Source organism: Spea bombifrons, chromosome 7 (assembly GCF_027358695.1).
Source record: "Spea bombifrons isolate aSpeBom1 chromosome 7, aSpeBom1.2.pri, whole genome shotgun sequence".
NCBI classification, from domain to species: domain Eukaryota; kingdom Metazoa; phylum Chordata; class Amphibia; order Anura; family Pelobatidae; genus Spea; species Spea bombifrons.
Genome location: NC_071093.1, coordinates 13,631,566 through 13,644,468, shown reverse-complemented (window position 1 = coordinate 13,644,468; position 12,903 = coordinate 13,631,566). Strand labels below are relative to the sequence as shown.

The 12,903-nt window shown below is 35.1% G+C and overlaps 1 protein-coding gene across 1 annotated transcript in view; it reads left to right on the top strand.

The window, feature by feature from the left end:
* TTN (titin) overlaps positions 1–12,903 on the top strand; it is a 201,585-nt gene that overhangs the window by 69,011 nt on the left and 119,671 nt on the right. Inside the window, exons 90-116 of the mRNA XM_053470904.1 lie at positions 69–356; positions 471–749; positions 854–1,132; positions 1,478–1,756; positions 1,994–2,281; positions 2,377–2,664; positions 3,374–3,664; positions 3,942–4,229; positions 4,374–4,466; positions 4,552–4,834; positions 5,206–5,389; positions 5,712–5,801; positions 5,902–6,169; positions 6,254–6,514; positions 6,661–6,870; positions 7,073–7,150; positions 7,900–7,926; positions 8,441–8,503; positions 8,853–8,900; positions 9,546–9,614; positions 9,764–9,835; positions 10,772–11,047; positions 11,530–11,598; positions 11,686–11,763; positions 11,887–11,955; positions 12,155–12,238; positions 12,530–12,595. Of these exons, the coding sequence (XP_053326879.1) occupies positions 69–356; positions 471–749; positions 854–1,132; positions 1,478–1,756; positions 1,994–2,281; positions 2,377–2,664; positions 3,374–3,664; positions 3,942–4,229; positions 4,374–4,466; positions 4,552–4,834; positions 5,206–5,389; positions 5,712–5,801; positions 5,902–6,169; positions 6,254–6,514; positions 6,661–6,870; positions 7,073–7,150; positions 7,900–7,926; positions 8,441–8,503; positions 8,853–8,900; positions 9,546–9,614; positions 9,764–9,835; positions 10,772–11,047; positions 11,530–11,598; positions 11,686–11,763; positions 11,887–11,955; positions 12,155–12,238; positions 12,530–12,595 (4,668 nt within the window). The remainder of the gene's footprint in view (positions 1–68; positions 357–470; positions 750–853; positions 1,133–1,477; positions 1,757–1,993; positions 2,282–2,376; positions 2,665–3,373; positions 3,665–3,941; positions 4,230–4,373; positions 4,467–4,551; positions 4,835–5,205; positions 5,390–5,711; positions 5,802–5,901; positions 6,170–6,253; positions 6,515–6,660; positions 6,871–7,072; positions 7,151–7,899; positions 7,927–8,440; positions 8,504–8,852; positions 8,901–9,545; positions 9,615–9,763; positions 9,836–10,771; positions 11,048–11,529; positions 11,599–11,685; positions 11,764–11,886; positions 11,956–12,154; positions 12,239–12,529; positions 12,596–12,903) is intronic.

The following is a 12,903-nucleotide window of genomic DNA, read 5'->3' as shown; positions in this document are numbered from 1 at the left end:
TTGCTTAACTTACATCTGTGAAAAGTTTTTTAGAATACATATTTATGTAACCCGTTTGCTTTCTTTAGATCGTATTATCCCACCATCCTTTACAAGAACACTGAAGGAAACGAATGGGCTTCTTGGGTCAACTATTTCAATGGAGTGCAAAGTGTCTGGATCGCCACCAATTGCTGTTTCCTGGTCATTCAATGGCAGTGAAATTGTCAGCGGTGACAAATACCAAACTGCACTTACAGACAATACATGTTCTTTGTCAGTGAGCGACCTACTACCAGCTGATGCTGGCAAATACTCATGCCATGCCACCAACGTTGCCGGGTCAGATCAGTGCAGCGCCGTTTTATCTGTTAAAGGTTAGTTGCATTAAAACACTATTGACTTCATAAACAAAGACTATGAAAAAGTTTAATTAAGCACTGTTCACACCCTCAACTACCACTAATGTAATATGTTTATGTTTTTTTTAGAACCACCTTCTTTTGTTGAAAAACCTGAACCAACTGAAGTTCTGCCTGGTGCAACTGTGACCTTTGCAAGCGTGATTCGAGGAACTCCACCATTTAAAGTGGCCTGGTACAAGGGTAGCAATGAACTCTCTCAAGGAAGAGACTGCAATATCACACTCACTGATTCATTGGCAGTTCTAGAGTTGTACAACGTCAATACAGCCCAAAGTGGTGATTACTTTTGCCATGTTAGTAATGATGCCGGGAAGGACTTATGTTCAACACATCTGTTTGTACAAGGTATATCCAACATTTGTTTTTTTTGTTTATTCAATAAATAATAAATCATTCCAACTTGAAACATTTATAACATTTGCAAATCTGTTTTTTTTTTTTTCTATTAGAACCGGCGGCATTTGTGAAGAAACTGAGTAATTACCAGACAAACACCGGAAAGCCGATCATCCTGGAATGCACATATACTGGAACGACTCCAATATTTGTGACATGGAAAAAGAATGGTGTTGAGGTTTCTCAGTCTGAACGATGCAGCATAACGACAACAGACAAGTCTTGCATTCTGGAATATTCCAGCAGCACAAATGATGATGATGGTGTATACACTTGCCATGTAGAAAATGCAATCGGACATGATACTTGCCAAGCAACAGTATCAGTGTTAGGTGTGTGTGATTTCATGCCTCCATGTTTACTCATTTATATTTTAGGCCTAGATTGCATTCCCAGGGACCTTTAGGCCCAAACGCTCACAGTCTTTGGATTTTAATGACATTCAGCTGGCGAATAGACAATAAAGAGGGGCAGCATGGTGAAATGGGCAAAGTCTGTCCAGAGAAAGAGTGAGACTATCCAAGCCCACTTGTCTCCATAACACCCCTTCAACATTATTGCTTTAAACTAGTATCTAGTCTGCTTTTTTGGAAACCAAAACATTATCCACCAACATTATTTTGTATTTTGTTCCTTTGTATTTGATGTGTTACTGATTGTGATCTTATGTCTGTTAGAACCCCCATACTTCTTGACACCTTTGGAACCAGTTGAGGTCACGGCAGGAGATTCAGCTTCGTTGCAATGCCAGATTCAGGGCACTCCAGAACTCAAAGTCTCGTGGTACAAGGGCGACACCAAACTGAGAGCAACTGATACTTGCAAAATGCTGTTTAAGAATAATGTTGCTACACTTATTTTCACTCAAGTGGACATGGGTGATTCTGGCGAGTATATATGCAAAGCTGAAAATCTTGTTGGAGAGGCATCTTCCACGACACTTCTTACTGTAAAAGGTAAGGTTGAAAAAACAATTCAACTCAAGTTTATTACAGGAAATATCCATTTATACAAAATTTGTCTTTAATATGCAAGAAGCAGTAATTCTTTTTGGTACGCTATAGCTTAGTTTGAAGCTGCAAGTTTATATTTGCTTCTGCTTTAACCCAACGGCCTGATGCAATCTAATTACATTGTGCGGCGTATAAAATGTTTTAGACATTCCTTACAGCATCATGCTTGTCTTTCTGCAGAACGAATAATTGCACCTTCATTTGCAAGAAAGGTGAAGGACATTCAAGAAACAGTGGGCTTGCCGGTCTCATTTGAATGTCAAATAGTTGGGTCAGAGCCCATTGAGGTTTCTTGGTATAAAGATGGTGTTCTTTTAAGAGATGACAATAATATTCAAACATCTTATATAGATAAAACAGCCACTCTTCAAATCTTGCAAACCGATAGACGTCATGCAGGGCAGTATACCTGCACAGCTTCCAATTTTGTTGGAACTGCCTCTTCTAATGCCAAACTCATACTTACAGGTTTGTTTCGCTGTCTATATATAATATCCAGTAGTATCCTTAAATACTATTTGAAATGGTGACATTACAATTTTATTATTTTCATCCCGTTTTAGAGGGGAAAAATCCACCATTCTTTGATGTCAAACCTTCACCAGTTGATGTCCCTGTGGGAGACTCAGCAGAGTTTGAGTGCCATATTACAGGAACACAACCTATTATCTTGACCTGGACAAAGGACAATAAAGAGATCAAATCTGGAGGAAACTTTACAATTACACAACAGGAAAACACAACTCGACTTACTATTTTAAAGACTGGCCAAGGAGATTCTGGACAATACACATGCTCTGCCAGTAATGATGTTGGAAGGGATTCTTGCATTGTTAAACTTAATGTACAAGGTATGGACTTTTGAGGATCATCAATTCTAAAACACAGAGACTGAGCACAAAAAGATAATGCCAAATTTATATCATATATATATATATATATATATATATATATATATATATTAAATTGTATTTGACCTTGTAACTCACACAAGGGTTGCCTATTTAGTATGTAATTTTAAAATATTATTAAATGACAAGGTCATTCGTCAGTCATAATATATATATATATATATATATATATATATATATATATATATATATATATATATATATATATATATATATATATGCATCCTACCATGTGAATAAGATTTCAGGACAAACAAACCAACTTTATTTACATGAAAGTTATCTCTGCAAAGGTGAAGCTGATATAAGTAAAGTATATTTTTATACACATTACCTAAAAAATGGTTCTGGTACCTATAGAAAAAGATATATATGCATAAAAAAATATATATGTATATATATATATATATATATATATATATATATATATATATATATATATATATGATATATTATTTATACACTATATATAGCTTTTATAAATTTAATACTTTGTGACAAACTGTATTTTAATTTGTACTTTCATTTTATGTATATGAAATTACAATTTTAAGCTATAAAAAGGAATTATTATATACCAACATTTAGTTAAGGTCATTTGCCACTAGTGGTAACACTCTAGACTCACAACTACCTTCATTTTTCTCAGAACGAAAAATACCTCCATCCTTCACAAAGAAACTTTCTGAAACAGTTGAAGAGACAGAAGGCAACTCTTTCAAACTTGAAGGTCGTGTTGCCGGTTCTCAGCCACTGCTTGTTTCATGGCTCCTGAATAACCAGGAGGTTCGGCAGACACCAAACACTGAAATCTCATTCAAAAACAATGTGGTGCTTCTTCACGTAAAGAAATCTAGCCCGACTGATGCTGGTCTGTATACCTGCAGAGTGTCCAATGATGCTGGAAGTGCTCTCTGTACATCTTCAGTACTTATTAAAGGTATGTATTGAGATTAAAACAGTATTTAAGTCAGTAGTATGTCTGACTCCATTCACTAATGGACTAAATGTCCCTTTAACTAATGAGAAAACAGGCACTTGTGAAAACCCCTAATGGTTTAGAGCCAACAATTGACAGATGTCCCAACCAGGGACTAGTATCTCAATGACTATGTACGTAATGTTAGAACAAAAGCAGATTTATTTATACGATTGCCCACATTGCCTATTATTGTATTGTCTTATATTGGCTCTTATTCTGCTTGTATCTATTTTAGAACCTAAGAAGCCGCCAGTGTTTGATGTGCCTCTAGAACCAGTGACGGTTACAGAAGGAGAGGGTTTGCATCTTAGCTGTCATGTGGAGGGATCACAGCCAATAAGGATCCAGTGGTTAAAGGCTGGACGAGAAATCAAATCATCCAACACCTGCAGTATCACTTTCGTTAGAGGAACAGCCTCAATGGAGCTAAAGACTTCCGCTAAGACAGACGCTGGTGATTATGTGTGCAAAGCTACCAATGCTGCGGGCAGTGTGTCTTGCACATCTAAAGTTACTGTCAAAGGTAAGACAGAAAAAAGTTTTAGAATTAACTTGTACTCCCAATTACTTGACACTAGTAGTTCTAGTAGTTTTAAGCCCAATCTAGTTTTTTGGTTCATCGTATGGCAACTGAGGAAAAATATGAATTTCTTTTTTTTTTCCCCAGAAAAAGCCGCAGCTGTTGCGCCAGTAAAGAAAGCACCCATTGAAGGAAAGCTCTTCTTTGTTTCCGAGCCATCCAGCGTTAAAGTGGCTGAAAGTAAGGATGTTTCCAATAGCTTTAAGAGTGTTTGCTTGCTTCCCTATTATTCCTTGCATAAATCATTGATTTTGTTTTTCTACAGAGGGAACAGCCACATTTATTGCTAAAGTTGGTGGTGATCCAATTCCAAATGTGAAATGGATGAAGGGAAAATGGAGACAAATCAACCATGGTGGTCGAATTGTTGTCCAACAGAAAGGGGCTGAAGCCAAACTCGAAATTAAGGACATTACCAAGACCGACTCTGGCCAGTACAGATGCGTTGCCTTTAACAAGCATGGTGAAATCGAATGCAGCACTAGCTTAGAAGTTGAAGAAAAGAAACTGGAGTCTGTTGAGGGTGATCTCAGAGCAAAACTTAAAAAGTAAGTCATACTGGGCAATTGAAATGAAAAAAAAATGTTTGCCATTGCACTAATATTACCACTATACAAAATAATTCTGGGAATCACCCAATGTTCTATTCATAATTAGAACTAATTAGAATTAGAACTGTGAAGACGCAATTGTAAATATAACTCTTTATATATTTTTCGAGACTAACATATTTTATTATTACTATTTTCTCAAAATTTCATTTTAAAAGTCATTGTATAACCCTACTTCCAAACTGTTACTAACGCATAAACTATGAGCTTTTTCAATGCATTGCTTCTTTATTATATGAGAACAGAAGGCTCTGCTCATAGTAGTATGACCAATACATAGATCATCTAACGCTTTAATGTCTAAATAGGACTCCAACAAGGAAGAAGGAAGAAGAAGAGGAGAAAGCTATTGACATAATTGAACTTCTGAAAAATGTTGATCCCAAAGAGTATGAGAAATACGCTCGTATGTATGGAATAACCGATTTCCGTGGCCTGCTCCAAGCCTTTGAGCTGCTGAAAGCCAGCAGAGAGGAGGAAAGTCACAGAATGGTAGGTATTTTTCTGCTGTATGTATAGATAATCATTTAGTCTGATTTAAATGTGACAAAACACACACACACATATATATATCTATCTATCTATATATATATATATATATATATATATATATACGTGTAACTGATTCACGTTTAACACTTTGGCCCTTTCTTTTTAAGACTTTGAAAATCCAAATTACAATCCATTGCAAGTGACTGCACACTATTATTTCATGTTTAGGTGCAGCATCTAAACATAAAACATATTGGTTATTATTATTATGAAAATAAATGTAATATTGTTTTTAATTTTTTTTTAATTTTCCTTCCTTTAGGGGGTTGAATTTGAGGAGAGATCAGGAACTGAAGAGCAAGAATTCGATGAACTTGTCGCATTCATTCAGCAGAGACTAACACAGGCTGATGTATGGAATTAATTTTTTTAACAACTGTACACAGAAAGTGATTTTATATTGTTGACAATTGGTTGAATTATTCATATTGATTTGTACTTTGTTTTTTTAGCCAATCAACTTAGTCAAGGACATTGAAAACCAAACTGTAGTAACCAAGAAAGATGCCATCTTTGAGTGTGAAATCAAGATCAACTATCCTGAAATCAAACTATCTTGGTACAAAGGAACTGAAAAATTGGAATCCAGTAACAAATATGACATCAGTATTCAGGAAGATCGTCATATTCTTATAATTAAGAATTGTCAGCTTCAAGATCAAGGCAATTACAGAGTAGTGTGTGGACCACACATATCTAGTGCCAAACTAACCGTCATTGGTAATTATGTTTATTATTTCTTTCTTGTTCTGTTTTATATACGTTTATGTTATATTTACATTTGTTCATTTTTTTGTCTTTCAGAACCAGCTGTTGAAAAGCATCTTGAGGATAATTCTATCAAGGAAGGCTACAGTAGCACTCTGGTTTGTGAGTTTTCTATTCCAAACGTGAAATCCCAGTGGTACAAAAATGGAAAAATAGTTGAACCACGAGGGCGGTACAGGACAGAGGTCAAGGAAAAGATACATAAACTTATCATTCAAGATGTTAGAACAGAGGATCAAGGACGGTATACGTGCAAGTACGAAAATCTGGAAACAACTGCAGATTTAATAATCGAAGGTTAGTGAATTGCACTATTTTTTCTTGAAGTATGAAAACTCATGTTAGTTATCTTCATACTGTTAGATGACAACATTTCTGGACGTATTATTGCTTTTAATAATGTATTCAAAATGTAAACATTTTTTTGTTGTTTTTATTTATAGCTGAGCCTATTCAGTTCACAAAAACCATTCAGAACATTGTTGTGAGTGAACACGAATCTGCAACATTTGAATGTGAGGTCTCCTTTGATGATGCTGTGGTAACTTGGTACAAGGGCACAATGGAGTTGGAAGAAAGCCCAAAGTACAGTTTCAGAAGTGAAGGCCGCTGGCATTACATGACTATTCACAACGTGACTGCTGAAGATGAAGGTACCTGTGTAATTTCTGTGTACTAATTTACACGTGTATTAGCTAATGTCTATATATAACGCAAAGCAACTGGTCTCTGAGAAAGCCTATTATGTATAGTTACTCACTGCAACTAGTCATTCAAATCTATAAAGCAAAATGCATCTGCGCAATTCAACAACGACAACAAAGTCTAATTCTTGCTTTAATTCCTATTGCGCAGGAGTCTATTCAGTAATTGCCAGCCTAGAACCAAGAGGCGAAGCAACAAGCACAGCTGAATTATATCTGACAACTAAAGGTTAGTGGTTATTCAATCATTGTTCTTTGTCTTCAAATAGACGTCACCCAAGTTAAGCCCTTTTTGTAACCTTTTCACATTCGTTACAGGACCCACTTAGTGAAAAACTGTAAGGATTAAGCATGTCCTGATTCAATGACCCATCTAGTTTCTAGATTTTCGGGGAAATAAAGAATTAACACTAAATTATTACTCACTAGTCAGCAATTCAAGCAAAATGCCTTAAATCCAGGCAATTGTTATTGTATTAAGAAGTATTCTCATTATTGTTATTGTTATCAGTAATTATTAAATTATTTAAGGAAAATAATGTAATTTTCATTGTATATCATATATAATAGGTTCCGCTTCAATATATTATCAACCTTGCATCTTTTAATTCCGATGAGTTTTCCATTCCCATTGTGCAGATTCCCCGAAAAAAAGCAACTGATGAATGCTTCTGCAGACATTGTAGATAGCATTTGAATGATAGAGAAATGATTAATAGATATAGGATCACTACAACGCTCAATACTACAAAAAATACCATAAATAGTAAAAATATATATATATAAAATATACAAAATGGCAATATGTGGCCATACATAGTGTGACAGATTTCCCAATATGTATTCCTTATATTGTATATGTGTTTCTTGAATGGTATTCGCTGAGTATGTGTTGAATTCTTGCTTTGTTTTAAATAAGTAGTAAATAGCTAAATTCTATAGTAAACTTATTAAAAACTTTCCGGTATTCTTTTGCAGAAATGAAGCTTGAGATAAGGCCACCAGGTAAGGACAAGATATATTATTTGTGTGGTGGTTTGGTGATCTGCTAAAAACGAATGTAATCATTTAAATTATAAATTACTATAGATTGCCCAAAACAGCTTTCCTCTTTCCTCTTCCTCTTATGTGAGATTGGAAATAATAAAACTTGGAACTTTTGTAACACTATTGTAAGAAAATGCAACAGTGTTTCCTTATTACCGTTGAGTGACTATTCCCTTCTCAATCATACACTTCGCAAATGTTGGTGTAAATGCAGACACGTATAGTTTGTTGCCCTATAAATGAAAACATTATTAAGGTATTCTGTGTTATTTTTTATTTGATTAATTACAGAATTACATATCATCGAAAGTGTAGTTACTGCGAGCTGTGCAAAACCCTATGGTCCTTCACCTGGTCTTGGTCATTTGTTTTCTTGATTTCTAACAATTATTAGAACTTAGAACAATTATTATGAAATTATTACTTTAACTTTAAAAAAAGAGATAAATTAACCTGTAATCTGTCTACACAGATGTCCCAGATACCAGAGTGCCATACATCCCTGCTCCTCTAGAAGAAGAAGTTGTACCTGAAGGTATGGATATACTGTGTCTACGCTATTCACATTATATCGCTGATCCCAACCATGCAGTACTACGAAAAAGTTGGTACAGCACTGAAAAATAGTGCATTCTTTGCATTTATATAATGTGTAAAAAAAAGGTAGCTTTCGTGATTTAATATAATTCTGTAAAACATAAAACATCCCCCAGTCTCTACATTTCCAAGCAGTATAATCTGCCAGTATAATCTTTTTATATTCTACAAACGCCATTTAAAGGGTAATGGTTATGGCATCAGTACAAAACAAAAAGTAACCAAAAAATCTTTCATGCCACGGGGAGAAATATATTCTGAATAAATGGGTATTTATTTATTTGAAGAAATCATACTTCCTCCTCCTGTACCCGAAGAGAAGAAACGAACAAGAGGTACAATAAATTACGCATTTTAAGATAAAACATTAACCCACAAAACTAAACACCTCTCTAAATTGCCATTAGTAAAGTAAACTTGTACATATTACTAAAAATAATAAATTAAATGGATTTTTTAATGGCAGCTTTTTCTGCTAATTGCATTAAATTATTTGAACCATTTTGATCATATTTTGTATCATGTGGCTGTAACTAATGTTAACAAAAAACATGCATATATTATTGAAAGCATATCATAGCCATGCTTTGCACTAAATGTTGAAATATAGCTCCGTTTTCATTTGGCAATTTCCCCACGAGACAGGCATGTATATTACTTTGAATTATGTCTAAATGCTAAAATATTTTAAATGTATTGTGTAAGTTTTTGTAGGTTAAATCTTGCATTACACAAACCTGTGGTTGAGTGAATAATTGATATTCATTATAGACGCAATCATTACTAATCAGTCATGGAATGTCTGCAGTTTTGAGATCATCCTGTCATCAACCCATGTACTCTTTGAACAAAACAAAAGATGCTCCGAGAGGCAATGACAATCACATTTTTACCCCATAGATCACTGGGTCATAGTGGTTGAACACCATTTGTCACCGATTTAGAACTTGTGATAACGGCTTCATGCACTTTCTTTACAGTACCCAAGCCTGGTGTTAAGGTTCCTAGAGATGTTCCAGATGTGGGAGAGAAAGTACCATCGGTTAAAAGTAAGTCATCATTTACTGTGTCTTTATGGACAGCTTGTAATATATTTTCTAGATTTCTTGTGACGTAAGAAATGCCAGTGTTTCAGCCGACGAGCCGACTAGTATAGGATATTTCGCAAATGTCTTATATTTTTATCATATTATTAAAGTTTCTGCAGTTGGTAAGAAACAAAAAGCCCCAGCTCCACCACCAGCTCCTGTACCTACCCCTCCAGCTAAAGGTAAACAGGCCCAAAGAGTTCCTTAGGCCTCCTGTGTGATGAGTCCGCATTACTTCACATTTAACAGCCACTTACAGTCATCAAATGTAATACTGGATTCTCCATAAGCTTTCGGATCCATCATTCATTCCTTAATATCCCACATCCATTAAACAACTGCAGGTTTTGTGCTCTAAAAGTTTCCAATACATGTGTTTTTTTTAGTATTTTATGTGTTTCCTCGTTTAATATGTAACTATTTGTGATGTTTGGTCCACCAAATGCTCTTCATTTTCTTTGTTCCATCTTAGTGCATTTGCACGTTTATATTCTTTTAACTTCATATAACATAAAAGCCATAAATTCACGTCAGTACAAAAGTGCTTCTTAAATTGCATGCAAATGCAAGCAAACATTCTTTAAAGCTCAAACTTACGTTAGCATTGTCTTGTGTGTGTTCCTTTTGTGCTCAGTAACTCTTGAATGTGTATATAGTCGTTTGTCACTAAATTATATGTCAACACAACTATATAGAACGTTTTTTACTATGTGTGTGACTTACCTTTGTGTTGTTTTCATGTCGATGAGGAATAATCATACATGTATTAAATGGATAAGTTAATGATTACATAGACTAGTGTGTTTGTTTTTTGTTTGTGTTGTTTTATCACGTTTGTTTTTGCCTCTTATTACTGGTGTTGGCTTTTCTATGTTTATTTTACCCTCTGAGTGCCAGAAAGTGGTGATTACTTTGGAAATCCTTGGTGTAGACACCTATCCAGCACTCAAAGATAACGCATAGTATGACTTTAAAACCTTTGGCTGCAAATTCTTACACACTAAAGTTGTTTGGCTATGCAGTGTCTTAATCACCAGCAAAGATAATCTACTGATCTACCTCTTAACAACGATGTTCTCATCGGTTGCTCTTTTTAATAAAAGTAAATCTTTTTAAAGTTCATGAGGCAGCCAAGAGGAGGGAGGATGTTAAAGTGGTTGCTGTATCAAGAAAGAAAGAAGAGGTTTATGAAGAGGTTTATGCTGAGTCGGAACCTGTTTATGAAGAAGAGGTTTATGGAGAGGTGGAAGAATTTGCTGAAGAGGAGTTTGGCCAACGGGAAGAGGTCTATGAAAGACACATTTATGAAGAAGAGAAAAAATATTATGAGGCAGAGGTCTACAAGCAAGAACAAGAATACTACGAAGAGAGAAAAGAAGAATATTATGAAGAAGGTACATGTTAGTTAGACTTGAAATTTTGTGTAAACAACCTTGTTTGGTCATTTTCCTCTTCACTTAGAAGACATGGCCCATTTTATATGCGGTCACTGGGGTTTTATTTTATAAGTTGGGACAGTTCCACATGGGTCTGTCTACCATTAAATATATGATTTATCGAGTTGATAATTAAGAAACGTTTCTTGTCTGTCAATTTGTGCAATATCATTTTTTTCTGTTGTGTTAGATACTAACTAAAATATATATGTTTTCCTCCGAAATCATTCATTGTAAATTTAAATAATACTGATTATTACGTGAGAACAGAAACTGACATAAGGAAGAGAAGAAAAAAATTCTAGAAAAATTGCTCTTCAGAAGTGCTTTTTTGTAAATCCGAATCCAAACAGTTATAGCTGACTAACTGACTGGCTAACCATAGAATATCTTCTATTCAATTATGACTTTTATTATTTCTTATCCACATTGCTATTCAGTCATTGAAGAGGAGATTCCACAAAGAAGAATACCTGAAATAGAACCAAAGGGCCCACGCGTTCCTCCAGGTAGATATATTACTTTTGTTGTATATGGGTGCTATTAATATATTTTTAAGGCTATTTTGTAAAACTTTTGAAACATTGATCTTACAGCGCTCAGAAAACCTGTTGAAGAGACATTTGAGAGAAAGGTTATGAGCCGAGAAGAGGAAGCTGGCATTAGGAGGAGAGGTATTAGTTTACTCTATTCATACAGTTTTAACGCATACTTTGTTTACCACCACAGATAGTTTCTACCCGAAATATACTGTTAGTCTCATGGGTATTTATTATCAATTTGTATTGTTTTACAAGTGCAAGAAAAAGTGGAGCCTGGAAAACCTCTACCAGTCCCTGTTCATGAAGAGATTCAGGAAACGAGAGGTATGGTGAACAAAAAAGACGAGTGTGTTAAAAATAATGATTACAGGAAGCAAATTTTCATAACCACCACCTTCTCTTTTATTAACATTCGCTTCAGTATGCCAGGTGTACTTGAGTGGTGTTTATGCTATGTACAATATGCTGTGCTTCAACAAGAGCACTTTTTAGAAAATACTTAAAATGAACATTATTTTTAAAGTACAAGAGGCAAGAAAATGGGCAGTATCAGAAGAGGAAATTTCTGTTGCCATGAGTAGAAAAGAAAAAATGACATCTGTGAAAGGTATGAATGGCTACCTGGATATTGTAGATCTCATAGAGCTGCAATATCCACAAAACCTCATAAGATGGCCTATTAGACCATTATGACGTTTTGTTGCTGGTTTAAACTCAAGCCTAATATCTAACTCAGAGAACCATCTCCAAGCGCGACTTAACTCCCAATTATATGCTCATTAATCTTAAGCTTCTACCCAAGCTCTTTTGTGAGTCAAATCATTATTTGTACAATCTTACTCAATTTGGATATTACCCTAAATTAAATAATAACTAATACTTTTGTTGTTATGTTCAGTGCCTGAGAAAATCACTACAGAAAAGATCCAGTTTGCTAAAAAAATAGAAGAGGCACCAAGCAAAGGTATGCGCCACGTAACATGATGAATGCCTATTCTTTTACAATCCCTGATAACATATTCTTATCACAACAATGTCTTATAAATGAGATTCATACTTGTGAACTTCCCAGAGCTGGCACCCAGGGCTGTCCCTCTCTAGCTTGCTGTAGGAGACATATGTTAAGGCAGAGCCAGGTATTCACAGACTTAAACACTTTGGGTAGTAGGTGGTATTTCCAAAGCCTCGGGGCAGATTCTGGGTATTTCTCAGGTATGGTGGCTTCACGGGTATCCGTTTGTTTTGTCACTGCTGCGTAATATTGTTGATTCA